General features: G+C 67.0%; 3 protein-coding genes across 3 annotated transcripts; 1 reads left to right on the top strand and 2 right to left on the bottom strand.

Annotated features, from left to right (window-relative positions):
• Nucleotides 1-88: 88 nt before the first annotated feature.
• On the bottom strand, nt 89-5,238 carry UTP4 (UTP4 small subunit processome component). Its single transcript, XM_074582628.1, has 16 exons — nt 5,019-5,238; nt 4,750-4,941; nt 4,573-4,657; nt 4,370-4,459; nt 4,033-4,241; nt 3,665-3,836; nt 3,493-3,584; nt 3,071-3,167; nt 2,608-2,672; nt 2,333-2,455; nt 2,014-2,173; nt 1,601-1,707; nt 1,297-1,392; nt 907-1,092; nt 650-760; nt 89-291 (listed from the first exon to the last, which is right to left on the bottom strand). Exons 1-16 carry the CDS (start codon nt 5,175-5,177, stop codon nt 175-177), a joined length of 2,061 nt encoding a protein of 686 aa, XP_074438729.1. The 5' UTR covers nt 5,178-5,238; the 3' UTR covers nt 89-174.
• A 25-nt stretch (nt 5,239-5,263) lies between these two features.
• Nucleotides 5,264-6,983, top strand: CHTF8 (chromosome transmission fidelity factor 8). Its single transcript, XM_074582630.1, has 4 exons — nt 5,264-5,350; nt 5,735-5,767; nt 5,893-6,010; nt 6,102-6,983. The coding sequence occupies exons 2-4, from the start codon at nt 5,745-5,747 to the stop codon at nt 6,312-6,314; spliced, it is 354 nt and encodes a 117-aa protein (XP_074438731.1). The 5' UTR covers nt 5,264-5,350; nt 5,735-5,744; the 3' UTR covers nt 6,315-6,983.
• A 73-nt stretch (nt 6,984-7,056) lies between these two features.
• On the bottom strand, nt 7,057-11,333 carry HAS3 (hyaluronan synthase 3). Its single transcript, XM_074582629.1, has 4 exons — nt 11,248-11,333; nt 9,646-10,266; nt 8,983-9,084; nt 7,057-8,889 (listed from the first exon to the last, which is right to left on the bottom strand). Exons 2-4 carry the CDS (start codon nt 10,264-10,266, stop codon nt 7,966-7,968), a joined length of 1,647 nt encoding a protein of 548 aa, XP_074438730.1. The 5' UTR covers nt 11,248-11,333; the 3' UTR covers nt 7,057-7,965.
• Nucleotides 11,334-13,198: the final 1,865 nt, after the last annotated feature.

Raw genomic sequence — 13,198 nt, forward strand, 5'->3', positions numbered from 1 at the left:
TACGAGGTGTCTGCGTCCTCGTGCTCAGGCCAGCACCTCCGGACACCACGGAGCCCCGCAGGGCAAGGACGAGCCCCGAGCCCGCAGCCGTAGAGAACAGTGGGGTTTATTCCTGCAGCACCCCAGGGAAATCAACACCCACAGTTTCTGTGGCTGGAGCAGCTCTTTCTGCTCTCAGGTGCCAAATTTCTTCTGTTGGATGGGCAGCGGCAGCTGAGTCTTGAAGTCCATGATGGGCCGCTCCACCATCACGAGGCAGTTCTCATCCAGCAGATCCGCAAAGAGCAGGGGCTGTGGGGTAGGGAGGGGGCAGGAGATGAGAGCCGGGTGCTGGCCCCCCTCTGCCTCGGTTTGCCGGGCTCAGCCGCGCAGAGCTGCCCTGCAGCCGGCTCCGGCTTAGCCGAAACCAGGGGCATCGCTTGGGGGGTGCGCTGCAGGAGTTGCTGGGCGATCGGAGCCCAAGAGACTGCAGCAAATGCCGTCACTGTGACAGGGACAGAGACCAAACTCTGCTCTCCTGCTCAGGCGCCCAGTGCTGATACGGCACCGGCAGCAACTGGCCACAAGAGCAGGTGAAGCCACAGGCGCAAGGCAGCCCCCCGAGCCCCGCTCCTCGCCATGGCACATGCTCACTGACACCGTCACCCACCTGGAACTTCTTGCAGATCTTGAAGGCGTGGAGCTGCCGCTGCCTGGCGGTCTCCGGGAGCTGCTTCAGCGTGCTCTGGTTCATCAGTAGGGCACTGTTGTCCGGCAAGGGCTGTTGAGGAGAGCACAGGGCACATGTCAGTGCTGCCTGGACCACCACCACCACCACCACCACCACCTCAGTGCTGCACAACCCCCCCTCTGCTCCCAGCAGGGACAGCACAAACCCAGTCCTCCCAACCAGGCACGCAGGCTCACCAGGGACTTGTCGAGGACACAAAACATGTAGATGTCGTGGAGCAGGATGTGTGAGGGGTTCTTGGGGTTGAAGGTGATGTGGGTGATGGGCGAGTCTCTCTCCAGCCAGGCCTTGTGCAGCCCGCTGTTCTGCACCATGCGGCTCCAGGCCGTGTACTGCTTCTCAGGGATGCTGAACTCGAACAGCTGGAGAGGGGAGACAAGGTGGCTTGTGAGGTCTGGTCCTCCCCGGCATCACCCCCATGCCAGCACACAGGCAGCCCCTGCTCCAGCTGGGCTGTGAGCTGCAGCTCTCCTGCCGAGCGGTGTGGCCAGAAAACCCAAAGGCCAAGGAGAGAGCCACGGGGAAGGGAGCAGGGCCATGAGGGCTGCGACTGGGAGAGCTCCTACCTGCTGGTCTGAGTAGGCGATAACGAGGTTGTTGGTGACGGGGTGGATGGCGAGGGCCGTCACTGCACAGTTGTACGTGGGCACTGTACAGTGATGCTGCAAGGCAGGACAGCACGCTGATGGGAGCAGCCGGGGCCGACCCTGACCCTCCTCTTCCCACACGCCCACCCCCAGCCCTGCTCCAGGGATGCAGCGATCACTTGCAGGAAGGGGTCCCGTGCACCGAGCCCACCCTCACCTGGTCCCCCAAGGCAGGAGGGCAGCAGGGTTCATTCCTGCAGCGCCCTCTGGCACCTGCCCCTACCTTGAAGCATTTCAGGTTGTAGATGTGGATTGCCCAGTCCCCGCCAACTGCGGCCAACCAGTGCCCATCTGCGCTCACTGCCAGCAGGTAAACGGCGTCGGGACACCCTGCAGAAACACGCTCACCAGCTGTAATGGGTGCTCAGGTCTGCAAGGAGCCCCAGACCACCCCCAAGGGACATCCAGACCCAAAACCCCCCTGCTGATCTGAGTGCCCCCGCTCCCCTACCCAGGTCAGGCTGCAAGGGTGGCATAACCACAGGGCAGAGGCTGCCCGGGTGGAAGGATTCACACCCCCCAGCGGAGAAAAGGGGGGACATGCTTGGCCCTGTACACCCCCCTGCACCCACAGTGGGGATGGCACTTGGAGCCCAGGGACCCCCAGCACCCACCCAGCTCCCCACCAGCCCGAACCTGAGGGTGGCCGAAACATGTGCAGGTGTTTGCAGCCCCCCGGCTCCAGCAGCTGGAGGACGTGGACAGAACCTCGAGCAGAGGCGATGAAGAGTCTGCCAGAGTCGGCGGAGAACTGGAGCTGATAGGCCGGTAGCAGCAGTTTGGGCACTTTAGGGACCTTGAAGGGAGCAAAAGCAGTGCTGGCAGCCACCTACCACTGTCGTCCTCGCTCCCACGCATCAGCCTGTGAGCAACGCTGGCCATGCCAGCCCCCCCGAGACCCCACAGGCACCCACCCACCCTCCCTGGCAGCGGGGCGGCCTGTTGCCCTCCTCACCTTCTTGACACTGACGCTGTCGCCCTTGTATTGCACTCGGTAGAGGTGGAAGCGGGAGGCTGTGGAGTAGGCAACCCAGCTGCCGCAGGGTGAGACGCAGCTGCAGTAGATGTGCTCCGGACCCTGGAAACGCAGAGGGGCTTAGCGGGGCCCATGAGATCCCCTGACAGGCTGGCACACACAGCTCAGCTGCCAGAGGGAGAGCAGAGGCTGCCAAGCCCCATTCTGCAGCGGGGCAGGCACCAGGGTGGGCCCTGGCCCCAGCTCAGCCCTACCTTGCTCTTGAGCTGCACGAGGTGCTCAGGCATGCGGCACAAGGGAAGGACCTCGCCATCCTTTCCTGGGATGACAAGAAACCACGTGGCACATCAGTGACGGTGGGAAAACCACACGGGTCCTGCTGAGCAGCAGGGGATCCTGGGGGAGCAGCGCCCAAGGGAGAGCCCAGACCCTTCCCCAGCCTCCCCCAAGGCTGAACTCCCCAGGGCCTTGTCCAGCTCCGCTGGAAGCACGAGAGCGGCCTCCCACCAGCCGCGCAGCCCATACCCAGGTACGCACCGTGCTGGGAAACGCAGCCCTGCCCCTGGCCACCACACCAGCACAGGGCTGTGGGGAGGAAGGGGCCCAGGCTAAATCTCCCCTCCACCGGCCAAGCGCAAGACAGTTCATGCCCAAAATCCTGCAGGCAGCGCGGGCACTGCCACAGGGCTTGTACCAGAGCCGGGCCTTGCAACTCACCGGTCTCATCGGTGGAGCCAAGTCTCCAGAGCTCCAGGTGCTGGGAGAACTGGAAGAGAAGCAGCCGGGCTTTCCTGGCACAGGAGACGAGGCGTCGCTGCGTGCAGAAATGGGCAGACTGTCATGAACCCACAGCCTGGCAGAAAGGGCTGGGCCAATGCCGAAATGCCCTGGGGTGCTGGAGACTCCAGGGCGGGGGAGAGAAAGGACTAAGTCCCGTGGGATAGGAGCCCAGAGATGGAGACCCAGCAGGACCAGCAAGACGAGCTTGCCGACTTCTACCCTCTTGCCTGCTCCAGACGCACCAGGGCCAGGGAGGGGACCCAGTGGGGCAGGGAGAGACAACTTTCTCCCGCAGGAAGAGCCAGCCCTGCCGGCCTGCCTTGCCAGACATGAGACCCTCCCCTCAGAGCAGCACTCACGTGGGGGAAGGTGAATTTGCGGAGCGCTGCATCATAGCCCTTCTTCTGCATCTTCTCCATCAGTGGGCGGATCACCAGCTGGGCATCCAGGCCTGGAAGCCAAGCAGAGGTCAGCCAAACCGGTACCAGGGGGAGAAACCCAAGCCCTCCTTGTGACCGCGGACCGTCCTACCCCCAGAGATGAGCGCTGTCGAGCTGTGCGCCACGGCTCGCACATCGTGGGTGTGATACTGGAAGGGCTTCGTCCGCACCCAGCGCTTCTCCAGGCTGCCTGTCTTCACCGGCAGCAGCTGAAACTGGTAGGTGGCCCCAGTTGAGGTGCCCACGATGATGCTGTCCTCCTTCTGGTGAGAGAAACGAAGCCGGGGTTTGCGGGAGCAGACCGGGAAGAACAGGAGGGCAGCACCGGGAGGCCGGCAGGGACCAGCAGCCTCTCTCCCAGGCCAAAGGCAGCGAGCCAGGCAGCTCCTGCCTGAGCGCCTCCAGCCCTGCACACAGGAGACCAGAAGGGCCCCAGATGCCTGGAAAGGACTCGCCTACCTCTGACACAGACAGCGAGAGGACGGCTGAGGTGCTGACGGTGTGGGACTCCTGCAGCGTCCCTCGTTCCCAGTCCCAGAACTGCACCCTCCCAAAGGAGTCTGAGGTGACAACGGTGCCGCTCGAGAGGAAGGCGATGCTCCACACGATGCACTCGCGCTTCACTTTGTGCACGTGGTAATTCACCATGATCCTCTGGACAGTTTGGCCTGAGATGGGGGAAGGATGGTTAGGGGTGGCAACAGGATCCCCCCAAAGCACAGGATGTGCCAGTGCTGACGGTCCCCGGGGCAAGAAACAGGCGACAGGCTGGGCTCAGCTCTTGGGTGCACGTTACCTGAAGAGACATTGAACACACGTAGGGCATCGATGGAGCCGGCTGCTATGTGAGTGTCTGACGGGTGCCAGGAAAGGCACAGGATGCGGCCTGTGGGAAAGGAAGCTCCAGACGTGACTCCGTAGACTCTGTCATCGAGACCAGGGCAGCGGGACAGACAGGAGGGACAATACCACCACAATACCGAGCCCTCCCCGACTCACCTGTCCGCCTGTCCATGTTCCGCTCGAACTGGATTCCCCCGGGCACGACTTGGAAGAGCTTAATGGAGCCGTCCTCACAGCCGATCTGCGGGAGGGCCGGGGTCAGTCCCGGCGGGGTGGGCAAGCCCTCTCCGGGGGTGGCAGAGCCACCCCGCTCTCAGTCCCGGTCACACTCACCGCCAGCTGCGTGCCGCTGCTGTTGGCCGCCATGCTCCAGATGGGTCCCCCGCCGCCATCGACCGAGTGGGCCACGCACAGCCGGGACAGGTCGTACTCAGCGATCTCCCCGCCGAGGCCGGCACCGAAGAGCCGGTCCCCCGCCGCCCAGCACAGCGCTTCCACCGACCGGGCTTCGTTCCCGGGGATGATCTGGGGAGGGATGCTCGTTACCCCGACGCCCGGCCCGGTACAGCTCGGTGCGGCCCGGCCCGGCCCGGCCCCCTCACCTTCTCCTGGAAGTAGTTGGCGGCGAAGTTGTAGACCTCGACGGCGCCGTCGGTGCGGGCCAGGGCCAGGCGGGCGCCGCGGGGCTGGCAGGCCAGGCAGCGGACGCCGGCCGGCACCAGGCCGAAGAACCGGACCCGGTGCACCTCGAACTCCCCCATCCCGCACCGGGCCCCGGCCCCGCTCCGCCCCGCGCGCACCCCACGTGCGCGCGGCGCACCCGGAAACGGAAGTGGTGGCTGGGGGAGGTCCGACCGGAAGCGGAAGCAGAAGCGCAGCGCGGCGCGGCGGGAGATTCGGGCGCTGCGGGGAGGCGGCTGCGGCCCGTCCGGGGGTGCGGCAGCGGAGCCGGGGGGAGCGGGCCGGGGGCTTCGCCGAGCGGCCGGGGCTGGGTTGGCAGTGGAAGGCGGGAGAGGCCCGGCCCGCGGAGCGGTCCGCCCCGGCCCGGTCCCGTACCCCCGGGGCCGCTGGAGGGCACTAGCGCCCCGCGCAACGGCGGCCCGAGGCGGGGGGGGGCTGCAGGGTCTGGGGGGGTGGGGCGGTGTCTGAGTATGGGGGTTTATGGGCCCCGGGAGCAGCAGCAGAGCCTGGGAGGGGGGGACTGGGCACGGGGATACCGGGGAAGGCCTCGGTCCCGGCGGGCTGGGGGCTCCCCCCACAGCAGGGCCTGCCCCGTCCCTCCCTGCACGCTGACCGTGTCTCTGCCGGTACTTTGCAGGGCCCGGAGTATGGTGCAGATCGTCATCTCCAGGTGAGACCATGGCGGGCTGCACAGCCCTAGAGGGCCCGATCCTGCCCCCGGCAGCGCCTGGCTCTGTGCCCGTAGCCCCGGGCAGGGTTTGAGCCGCTGGGTGAAGCTGCCTTTCTCGTCCGCAGCGAGGGTGCTGGAGGTCTGGCGCAGTGGGTGCTGGTGGAGCTGCAGGGTGAGGTTGAGCCCCGGCAGAGCGGTGGGCTGGCAGGGAGCCTCCTGGGAGACCTGCACTACACCCGCGAGGTGAGGCAGCCCACCACCGCTTTACCGGGGATGGCCCCGGCAGCCAGCGTCCTGCCCATCCTCACCCTCCGCCTCTTGCTTCTCTCTCCAGGGGGTCCCTGTGCTCATCGTGGGCCATCACATCCTCTACGGGAAGGTGGTGCAGCTGGAGAAGCCCTTTGCCGTCCTGGTGAAGCGGGGAGCTGGAGAGACTGGCCCTGCAGGGCCGCACACGCACTACACCGTCACCGCCCTCATCAAAACCAAGCTCCTCTTCAAAACCCGCCCCAAGCCCATCATCACCAATGTGCCCAAGAAAGTGTGAGGACTCGGGCTGGCGGCCATAAGCTCCGCTCTGCTGCCGGGCAGCCCTGGGTGGGGCTTGTGGAGATCCAGGGTCAGCCTGGCCTTGTCCCTGCTCTGGCCGGAGGGCTCCAGGGCCAGCTTGGGGTGCTGGGTCCCATGTTCAGGCACCCAAAGTCCTTCCTGTGTCACTTTTTTCTCCCGTAATGACTCCCCATTTCTGAGAGCTGCTGAGCTCTGGGGCACATCCCGGGTGAGATGAGTCCTGGTGGGCAGTGACCTCCTCTGAGCCTGGGCAGAGCTGTCCTGTGCTGGGGGCTGCTCTCACTGCCCAGACTCGTCAGTTCCCAGTGTGCTGCTGTCTCTGCCTGTCCCCCCGCCTGCAGCGAGGACCCACAGTGGTGCCAGCACACAGATTGTTCTCCCTGCCACTATATGTCCCCCTCAGAAAGCACCCCTGCAGCTGTGGGGGCAGCTGGTGCTGGCAGAGTCTGACCCCCTGTCTGGGCATGGGCTTCCCCCCACGGTGTCGGCACAGGGGGACCAGGGCCACCAGCCTCTTCTCCACGCGCTGCCTTTTCTCTGTGCAAGTCTTTATTTTTGACAAATCCATCAGGATATAAAAACAGACTTTTCCAAAATATGCAAAAAAACCCGCAGGTTAAAAAATAAATAGATTTACAAACAATTAGCAATAAGTATGAATACCAAAGAGCTACAAAAGTCTTCTAAAAAACCTCGTATTAAATTAAACAAAGCAATTCTAAATGCTCAGTTGTAGAAAGGTTTTTAAGCCCTGAAAAAAAAAAAAAAAAAGAGGGCCCAGGGGAGACGACCGGGTGAATTCCCCAGGGAGGGGAAAGGTTGGGAACCGGCTCTTCCCCGCCCTCCTCTGCATGCCCGAGCCCAAAACCCAGCGTCTCCCCGCTGTCTAGACAGATGCCGGGAAGGCAGCGGGGTGGGTACGATGGGGCCAAGCCACGGCCCCGGTTTCCCCTGTTTCTGCATGCCGGGGTCCCCCCCTTGGCTCTTTGGCAAAGCTGAAGGGAGGTGCTGCCCTCCCGGGGCAGCCGGACCCCCCTGAAAGGGGCTGGAGGGAGCCGCGGGGGGCTCCCCGTGGGTACGTGCCCGCACATACAATGGCTGCGGGGCGGAGGCAGGCAGCACCAGCCAGTGGTGCCAGCACAGCGCCGGACGGAGACGGTGCTGCGTGGGGCCGTTTTGCCATAGCACCGTGGAGGGGGACCGTCAAGTCCCCACAGAAAGCACCGAAGGGTGGGAGGATCCAGCCGTGGCGATGGGGTGGGGGGAGCCCGGCCAGCAGCGCTCCGCACGGCTCGCCAGGATGCTCGGTGTGGCCCAGGGCTGGGGGGACGCTGCTGTCACCCTTGCAGCACCGAGGCTGTCCCCAGCCCAGTGACAGGCAGCCCCGGCTCGGCCTCTCCCCAGCCAGCAGCCTGCTTCGTACAGAAAAGTGAAAATAATAAGAAAAAACCCAAAAACAACAACGAAAAAGCAAGACTTGATCAGAAACGCCGCGGCGGGCGCGCTCAGCGCTGCCCAGCACCCAGCGGCTCAGTGCCGGCTGCGCCAGGGCTGGTGGCAGGCGAGGAGGGGACCGGTAGCGGTCACCCCTTCCCCGGCACATGGGGCCACCCCGGTGCTCCCCGCAGTCAGACCTCGGCGAACGCCAGCCCACACTGCTCCTGCCGCTTGCCACAGCGCCGGGCCACGATGGCCAGGTAGAGGGTGAGCAGGGCCACCCAGTAGCAGGCGTAGAGGATGGCACCCGAGATGAGCAAGGCCACCTCGGTGTCGCTGAAGAGGTCCTGGCTGTAGGCGGTGTAGGCCAGCCCGCCCAGCAGCACCACCACCCACACCGACACCGGCAGCAGCCCCACGAAGTTAACCACGATGGTCCGGCGCCCCGACGTGCCCCAGCCGGACTTGTTGATGGTGGCGATGGCGAACATCTTGGCGGGCAGCAGGCTGGACATGTAGAGGAGGGCGTAGAGGGACATGAAGATCATCTCGGCGTTGCCCCGCAGGAAGCAGGCGTAGGTGGCCTTGATGATGCCCACCAGCTGCACCGTCAGCAGGAAGAGGAGGATGTTCCAGATGCGGCCACGGTAGAAGAGCTGGATGACGGTGGCGATGAGGAAGAAGGGGAAGAAGCCCGTCACCACCGACTCGTAGGTCATCCAGAGGTGGTGCTTGTGGAACCACAGAGCGTTGTAGAGCCACTCGCGGAAGTAGGACTTGCTCCAGCGGGTCTGCTGGTTGAGCCAGCGCAGGTAGCGGGTGGGCGTCTCCGTCAGGCACTTGGAGCGAGCCGTGTACTTGGTCTGGTAGCCCAGGCTGAGCACGCGGTTGGTGAGGTGCCGGTCATCGCCGAAGCTGCACTTGCTGCCCAGGAAGGTCTGGTGGTACCAGTCCTCAAGGAACTGCTGCAGCAGGGCGTTGCGGTACATGCCCAGGGGCCCGCTGATGCACTGCACGCAGCCGAAGTAGGACTGGCAGGCACGCTCCACGTTGAAGGCCATCCAGTACCGCACGCTGCTCAGGAAGGAGATCCACGAGTCGTACTTGTTCAGGATCTGGGGAGGGGACGGACGTCAGCCCCGGCACCGCTGCAACACCCCCCCAGCACCCTTGCCACCCTGGGGTGCCCTCCCTCACGGCTGGGGTACCTGGACATCGCCGCCAACGCCACCAACACGGGGGTCAGCCTCCAGGATGCGGAGCATCTCAGCGGTGCAGGCGGGGTCCAGCACCGTGTCTGAGTCACACACCTGGGGGCAGAGGGAACGTCGAACCCCGCTCCCGCCGCCCACGCGCGCCCGGCAGACAGCCCAGCCCGCAGCCGGGCAAGCCCGAGCCACGGCCGGCGAGACGAGGCAGAGCTCCGGAGACCGGCAGGCGGTGGCAGGGAGCGGAGTGCCCTGCGGTGCCCGGCCACTGATGCCCCAGGCCACCCAGCCCCAACACATGTCCCAGACACTGGCACCACAGTGGGACCTGCCCCGGCCACCACCCCTCACCCACGTGTGGGAGCCTGGCACCCCGCACCGTGCCACACTGTCCCACAGGGTGACACCAGCCTGGGGCAGGGCATGTGCCGAGGAGCTGTTGCAAAGTGGTGCAGGCAGGGCCACCCCAGTGGCACTTCACCCCCAACCCCGGTGCTGGTGGCTTGCAGCTGGTGCGCGGGGCCAGATCCAGCGCCAGGCAGTCGGGTGCTGCCGCGGGCTCACGGAGCTGCTCCTGCTCCTCCCGCAGCCCCTCTGCTCGGCCATGCGTGCAGGGTGCTCGCTGCCCGCATCCCACCCCCCCCCCACACCCCATGCATCCACCTGGATGTAGTCCACGGAGTCTCCGAGCGCCCGGAAGGCCGTGTACATCACCTCCCGCTTCCCGCCCCACTTCTGGAGGATGCAGGAGTAGGTGGTGCCCCGCACCAGCGCCTGGACGCGGGCCAGCCCTTCCCGCAGCCCGGCTTCCGTCTCCCCCTCGCCCCACACATGGAAGTTGCTCCTCCAGATGTAGCTGCCTGAGTGCTCGGAGCCCATCACGTCGTGGAAGATGTCCAGCATGTAGGTGTCATCAGGGCCGTTCCCATCCACCACCATCACTACTTTGAGGTCGGGGAAGGCGATGCGCTTGACGGAGCGTAGGCACTTCTTCAGGTAGTCGGGATCCTCCTGGTAGGCGGCGATGCAGAGGGCCACCGAGCGCCCCAGCCGCACCGGCCGCCCCTCGCCCCGCATGCGCCGGTGCTCCAGGAAGGCGAAGAGGCTCTGGATGAAGAGGTGCAGCCCCAGGATGGCCCCGTAGAGCCCAAAGGAGAGGTAGTGCTTCTCCGTGTGGATGAACTGGTACCCCGTGACGTAGGCGGCGAGGATGCCCCCCAGCACCGCCAGGGCGAAGAGGCTGGTCCCCACGACGCGCAGGGCCGTGGAGAGGCTCACTGGCATCTAGGGGGGACCAGGCAGCGTCAGGGCAGGGCCACGGGAACAGCCCACATCAGGACTCGCTGCCTGACTCCCCAGAAGGCGAAAGCAGGGGGACCCCCACTTGTCCGCTGCCCAATGGCCACCCTGTCCCTCACTGGTCATCGGTTTGGGGGTGAGACCTTCCCGGTGCCTCCACGGAGTCAGGAGAGGTGTGGGGGTCCCGAGCATCCCACTGTGTGTGGTGCCCGCACCCACAGCCCAGCCCCATCCAGCCAAGAGGGGATGTGGCCGCTCCTGGACCCCTGGTGGTGGCCGGGCAGCGGGGCCGGGCTGGAGGACAGGGAAGGGCACGGGGACACTGGGGACCCGGACCCAGGGTGTCTGCAGGGGAGAGACTCTGCAAGGGCACGGCCACCCAGAACCCCCAACAGCCTGCGGCGGGACCCCCGGCAGCGGGGGGCGGCAGCTCCCGGACCCGCACCCCGCTGCAGGATGGGGACCCGGGGACGGGCAGCGCCGGCAGCACGGGCAGGCAGCGGGCACCCGCTCGGGACTGCGGAGCTGCACGGCGGGGCACGGCGGGGGGGCGGGGGTGCAGGCAGGGCGCTGCAGGCAAGGGGGTGCAGGCAGGGGGGCACGGGCAGGCGAGGGGGTGCAGGCAGGTAAGGGGGGGGGGTGCATGAGCACGTGGGGGGGTGCAGGCGGGGCGCAGAGCCACCGGCAGAACCAGCCCCCGGGACCCCCGTGCCACCGGCAGCGCCACCCGGTCAGCCCCCGCCTCCCCGGACCCCTCCCGGGCCCCGCAGCCCCCGGCTCCCCCCGGCCCCGCAGCCCCCGGTGCAGCCGGTGCCGGCTCCGCGCTCTCGGTGGGGCCGCGGCCGGTCCCGCAGCACCGCCCCGAGCAGGCACCGGCGGGGCCGGAGGGTAGAAGGAGGGACCGGGACCGGGACCGGGACCGGGACCGGGACCGGGACCGGGACCGGGACCGGGACCGGGACTCACCGTGGTGGTGCCGGTGCCGCCGCTCGCCCCGGCCGCCGCCGCCGCCGCTGTGCGCCCGCCCCGGCCCTCGCAGCCCCTTATACCGCGGCGGGGCCGGCACCGCCCGCAGCCCGCGGGGGCCCCGCCCGGCACCGGCACCGGCACCGCCGGCACCGGCACCGCCCGGTACCCCCGGCACCGCCCGCAGCCCGCGGGGACCCCGCTCGGCACCGGCAACACCTGGCAGCGGCCCCAGCCCCGCACTGCGGGAGCGATGAGCGGCACCGGCATCACCCGGCACCGGCACCGGCATCAGCCGGCGCGGCGGCAGGCACCGCGGGCACCGGCACAGCGCCGCGCCAGGGACCGGCCACGGCTCCTCATCCAGAGCAGCGCCGGGCCACCTGGGGACACCTCGGAGTCACCCCATGCCACCTCCGGAGGCCACCCCGTCTCCCCCTGTTTTCCTGCCCCACTCTTGGGGCCCCTCTCGTGATGCCCACGTGTAACCTCCGTGTCACCTCCCCATGCCACCGTGTCCCCCCCCATGGCTATGAGCCACCTGGGGATACCCAGGGCCTTCCCCACCGTGTCACACTGTCCCCATGGCTGGTGGGTTACAGGGAAGACCAGGGCCACCCTGGGGACAGCAGCCATGTGCCAGTCACACACAATGTCCCTGTGCAGGGCTGATGGCAGGGGACAACCAGCCCTGGGAGGGACCACACTGAGTCCAGCGGAGCTGCAGCCTCGTCTTTGGGCTCAAATCCAGCACTTTTGGGTTCCTCACCCTGAGGAACCAGGTCATTGTGTCCTGCTGGGCTGGCAGCTGGGTGCGAGGTGATGCCGGGATCAGGCCCGGAGCCTCCCAAGCCTGGGAGCCGGGAAAGGGCATCCCTCCAGTGGGAGTAGCCTGTCCAGGTGGGTCCCCCTCAGCTGAAACCCCCGGCACCGTGGTGATGCCAGCTGGAAACTCCCCGCTGTAGGTGCCAGTGCCCAGAGCAGGTGCCAGGGGACTGGTGAGCCCGGGGACGGTGGGGACAGAGCAGGGACCCGCCAGGACCCTCAGCACCACCGGCAGGTTCCCACGTGGCTCGTCTGAGCCCTGGTGGGGTGTGGAGGTGCGAAACCCAGCGTGGTGGGGTCACAGCTGGCATGGTTGTGCCTGTGCCGTCGCTATGGTGCTGCTGGGGGCACATGGGGTCACCGTGGCTGCAGGTGCCCATCTGAGGAAAGCGGGGAGGGGGACAGGGGACAGGGGCAGCGAGTCCCCACCCCACAGCCCTCCCCAGTGCCCCTTGGTGGGGACCCGGCCCTGGGGTTGCCCCGTGACCCCTTACCTTCTGGTGCGTGGGCAGCTTGCTGGGTGTCCCTCCCCGCTGCCGGCCGGCGGCTGGCCACAGGAGCGCTGCCCAAGGTGGAAACCAAACTCTCTCCTCCAGCACAGCCGCCTCCTTGTTCCCCACAGCAGGACGGCTAGCGGCATCAAAAGAGACTTTTCATTCAAAAACCGTCCTCTGACGCTGGCGGCAGGCCCTGGGGAGGCACAGCCGGTACGGCAGCATCCCAGCGCATGCCTGCATCCCGGCACCGGTACCGACACCGGCGTGGGCTGGCGGCAGCGAGAGCGAGGAGGAGCGCTCGCTCGGCCGCCGCTGCTCTCCGGCGAGGACAATGCACTCCCCACTGTCCGTGCACACCCGGCCAAGCGGCACGGCACGGCACGGCACGGCACAGCGAGGTGTGGGTCTGGCGCAGGCGGCTTTGCTGGGGGTGGAGACACAGTCTGGCACCCCCAGCCTTGCAGGGAAAGGGGGTGCCGGGACCCTGACACCAGCCGGCATGGCACAGGGCAGCCGGGACACACGTACCCACGGCCCTGCGCAGCCGGGGCAGGGCTGTCCGGTGCGAGGGGGCTGCCCAGTGAGGGGGGCTCCGAGCTGGGTCCCCAAAGTGTCCCTCTGGTGTGACC

Source organism: Larus michahellis, chromosome 4 (assembly GCF_964199755.1).
Source record: "Larus michahellis chromosome 4, bLarMic1.1, whole genome shotgun sequence".
NCBI classification, from domain to species: domain Eukaryota; kingdom Metazoa; phylum Chordata; class Aves; order Charadriiformes; family Laridae; genus Larus; species Larus michahellis.

Bases quoted from the DNA above. Each gene is read 5' to 3' on its own strand.
- UTP4 (XM_074582628.1), bottom strand. From the start codon at position 5,177: ATGGGGGAGTTCGAGGTGCACCGGGTCCGGTTCTTCGGCCTGGTGCCG. The intron at 4,658-4,749 runs GTGAGTGTGACC...GCCCTCCCGCAG, and splicing joins GCAGCGGCACGCAGCTGGCG to ATCGGCTGTGAGGACGGCTC. The intron at 2,456-2,607 runs GTAGGGCTGAGC...CTGCGTTTCCAG, and splicing joins TCGTGCAGCTCAAGAGCAAG to GGTCCGGAGCACATCTACTG.
- CHTF8 (XM_074582630.1), top strand. From the start codon at position 5,745: ATGGTGCAGATCGTCATCTCCAG. The intron at 5,768-5,892 runs GTGAGACCATGG...TCTCGTCCGCAG, and splicing joins GTGCAGATCGTCATCTCCAG to CGAGGGTGCTGGAGGTCTGG. The intron at 6,011-6,101 runs GTGAGGCAGCCC...TTCTCTCTCCAG, and splicing joins ACCTGCACTACACCCGCGAG to GGGGTCCCTGTGCTCATCGT.
- HAS3 (XM_074582629.1), bottom strand. From the start codon at position 10,266: ATGCCAGTGAGCCTCTCCACGGCCCTGCGCGTCGTGGGGACCAGCCTC. The intron at 9,085-9,645 runs GTGGATGCATGG...CTCTGCCCCCAG, and splicing joins ACTCCGTGGACTACATCCAG to GTGTGTGACTCAGACACGGT. The intron at 8,890-8,982 runs GTACCCCAGCCG...TCCCCTCCCCAG, and splicing joins GCGTTGGCGGCGATGTCCAG to ATCCTGAACAAGTACGACTC.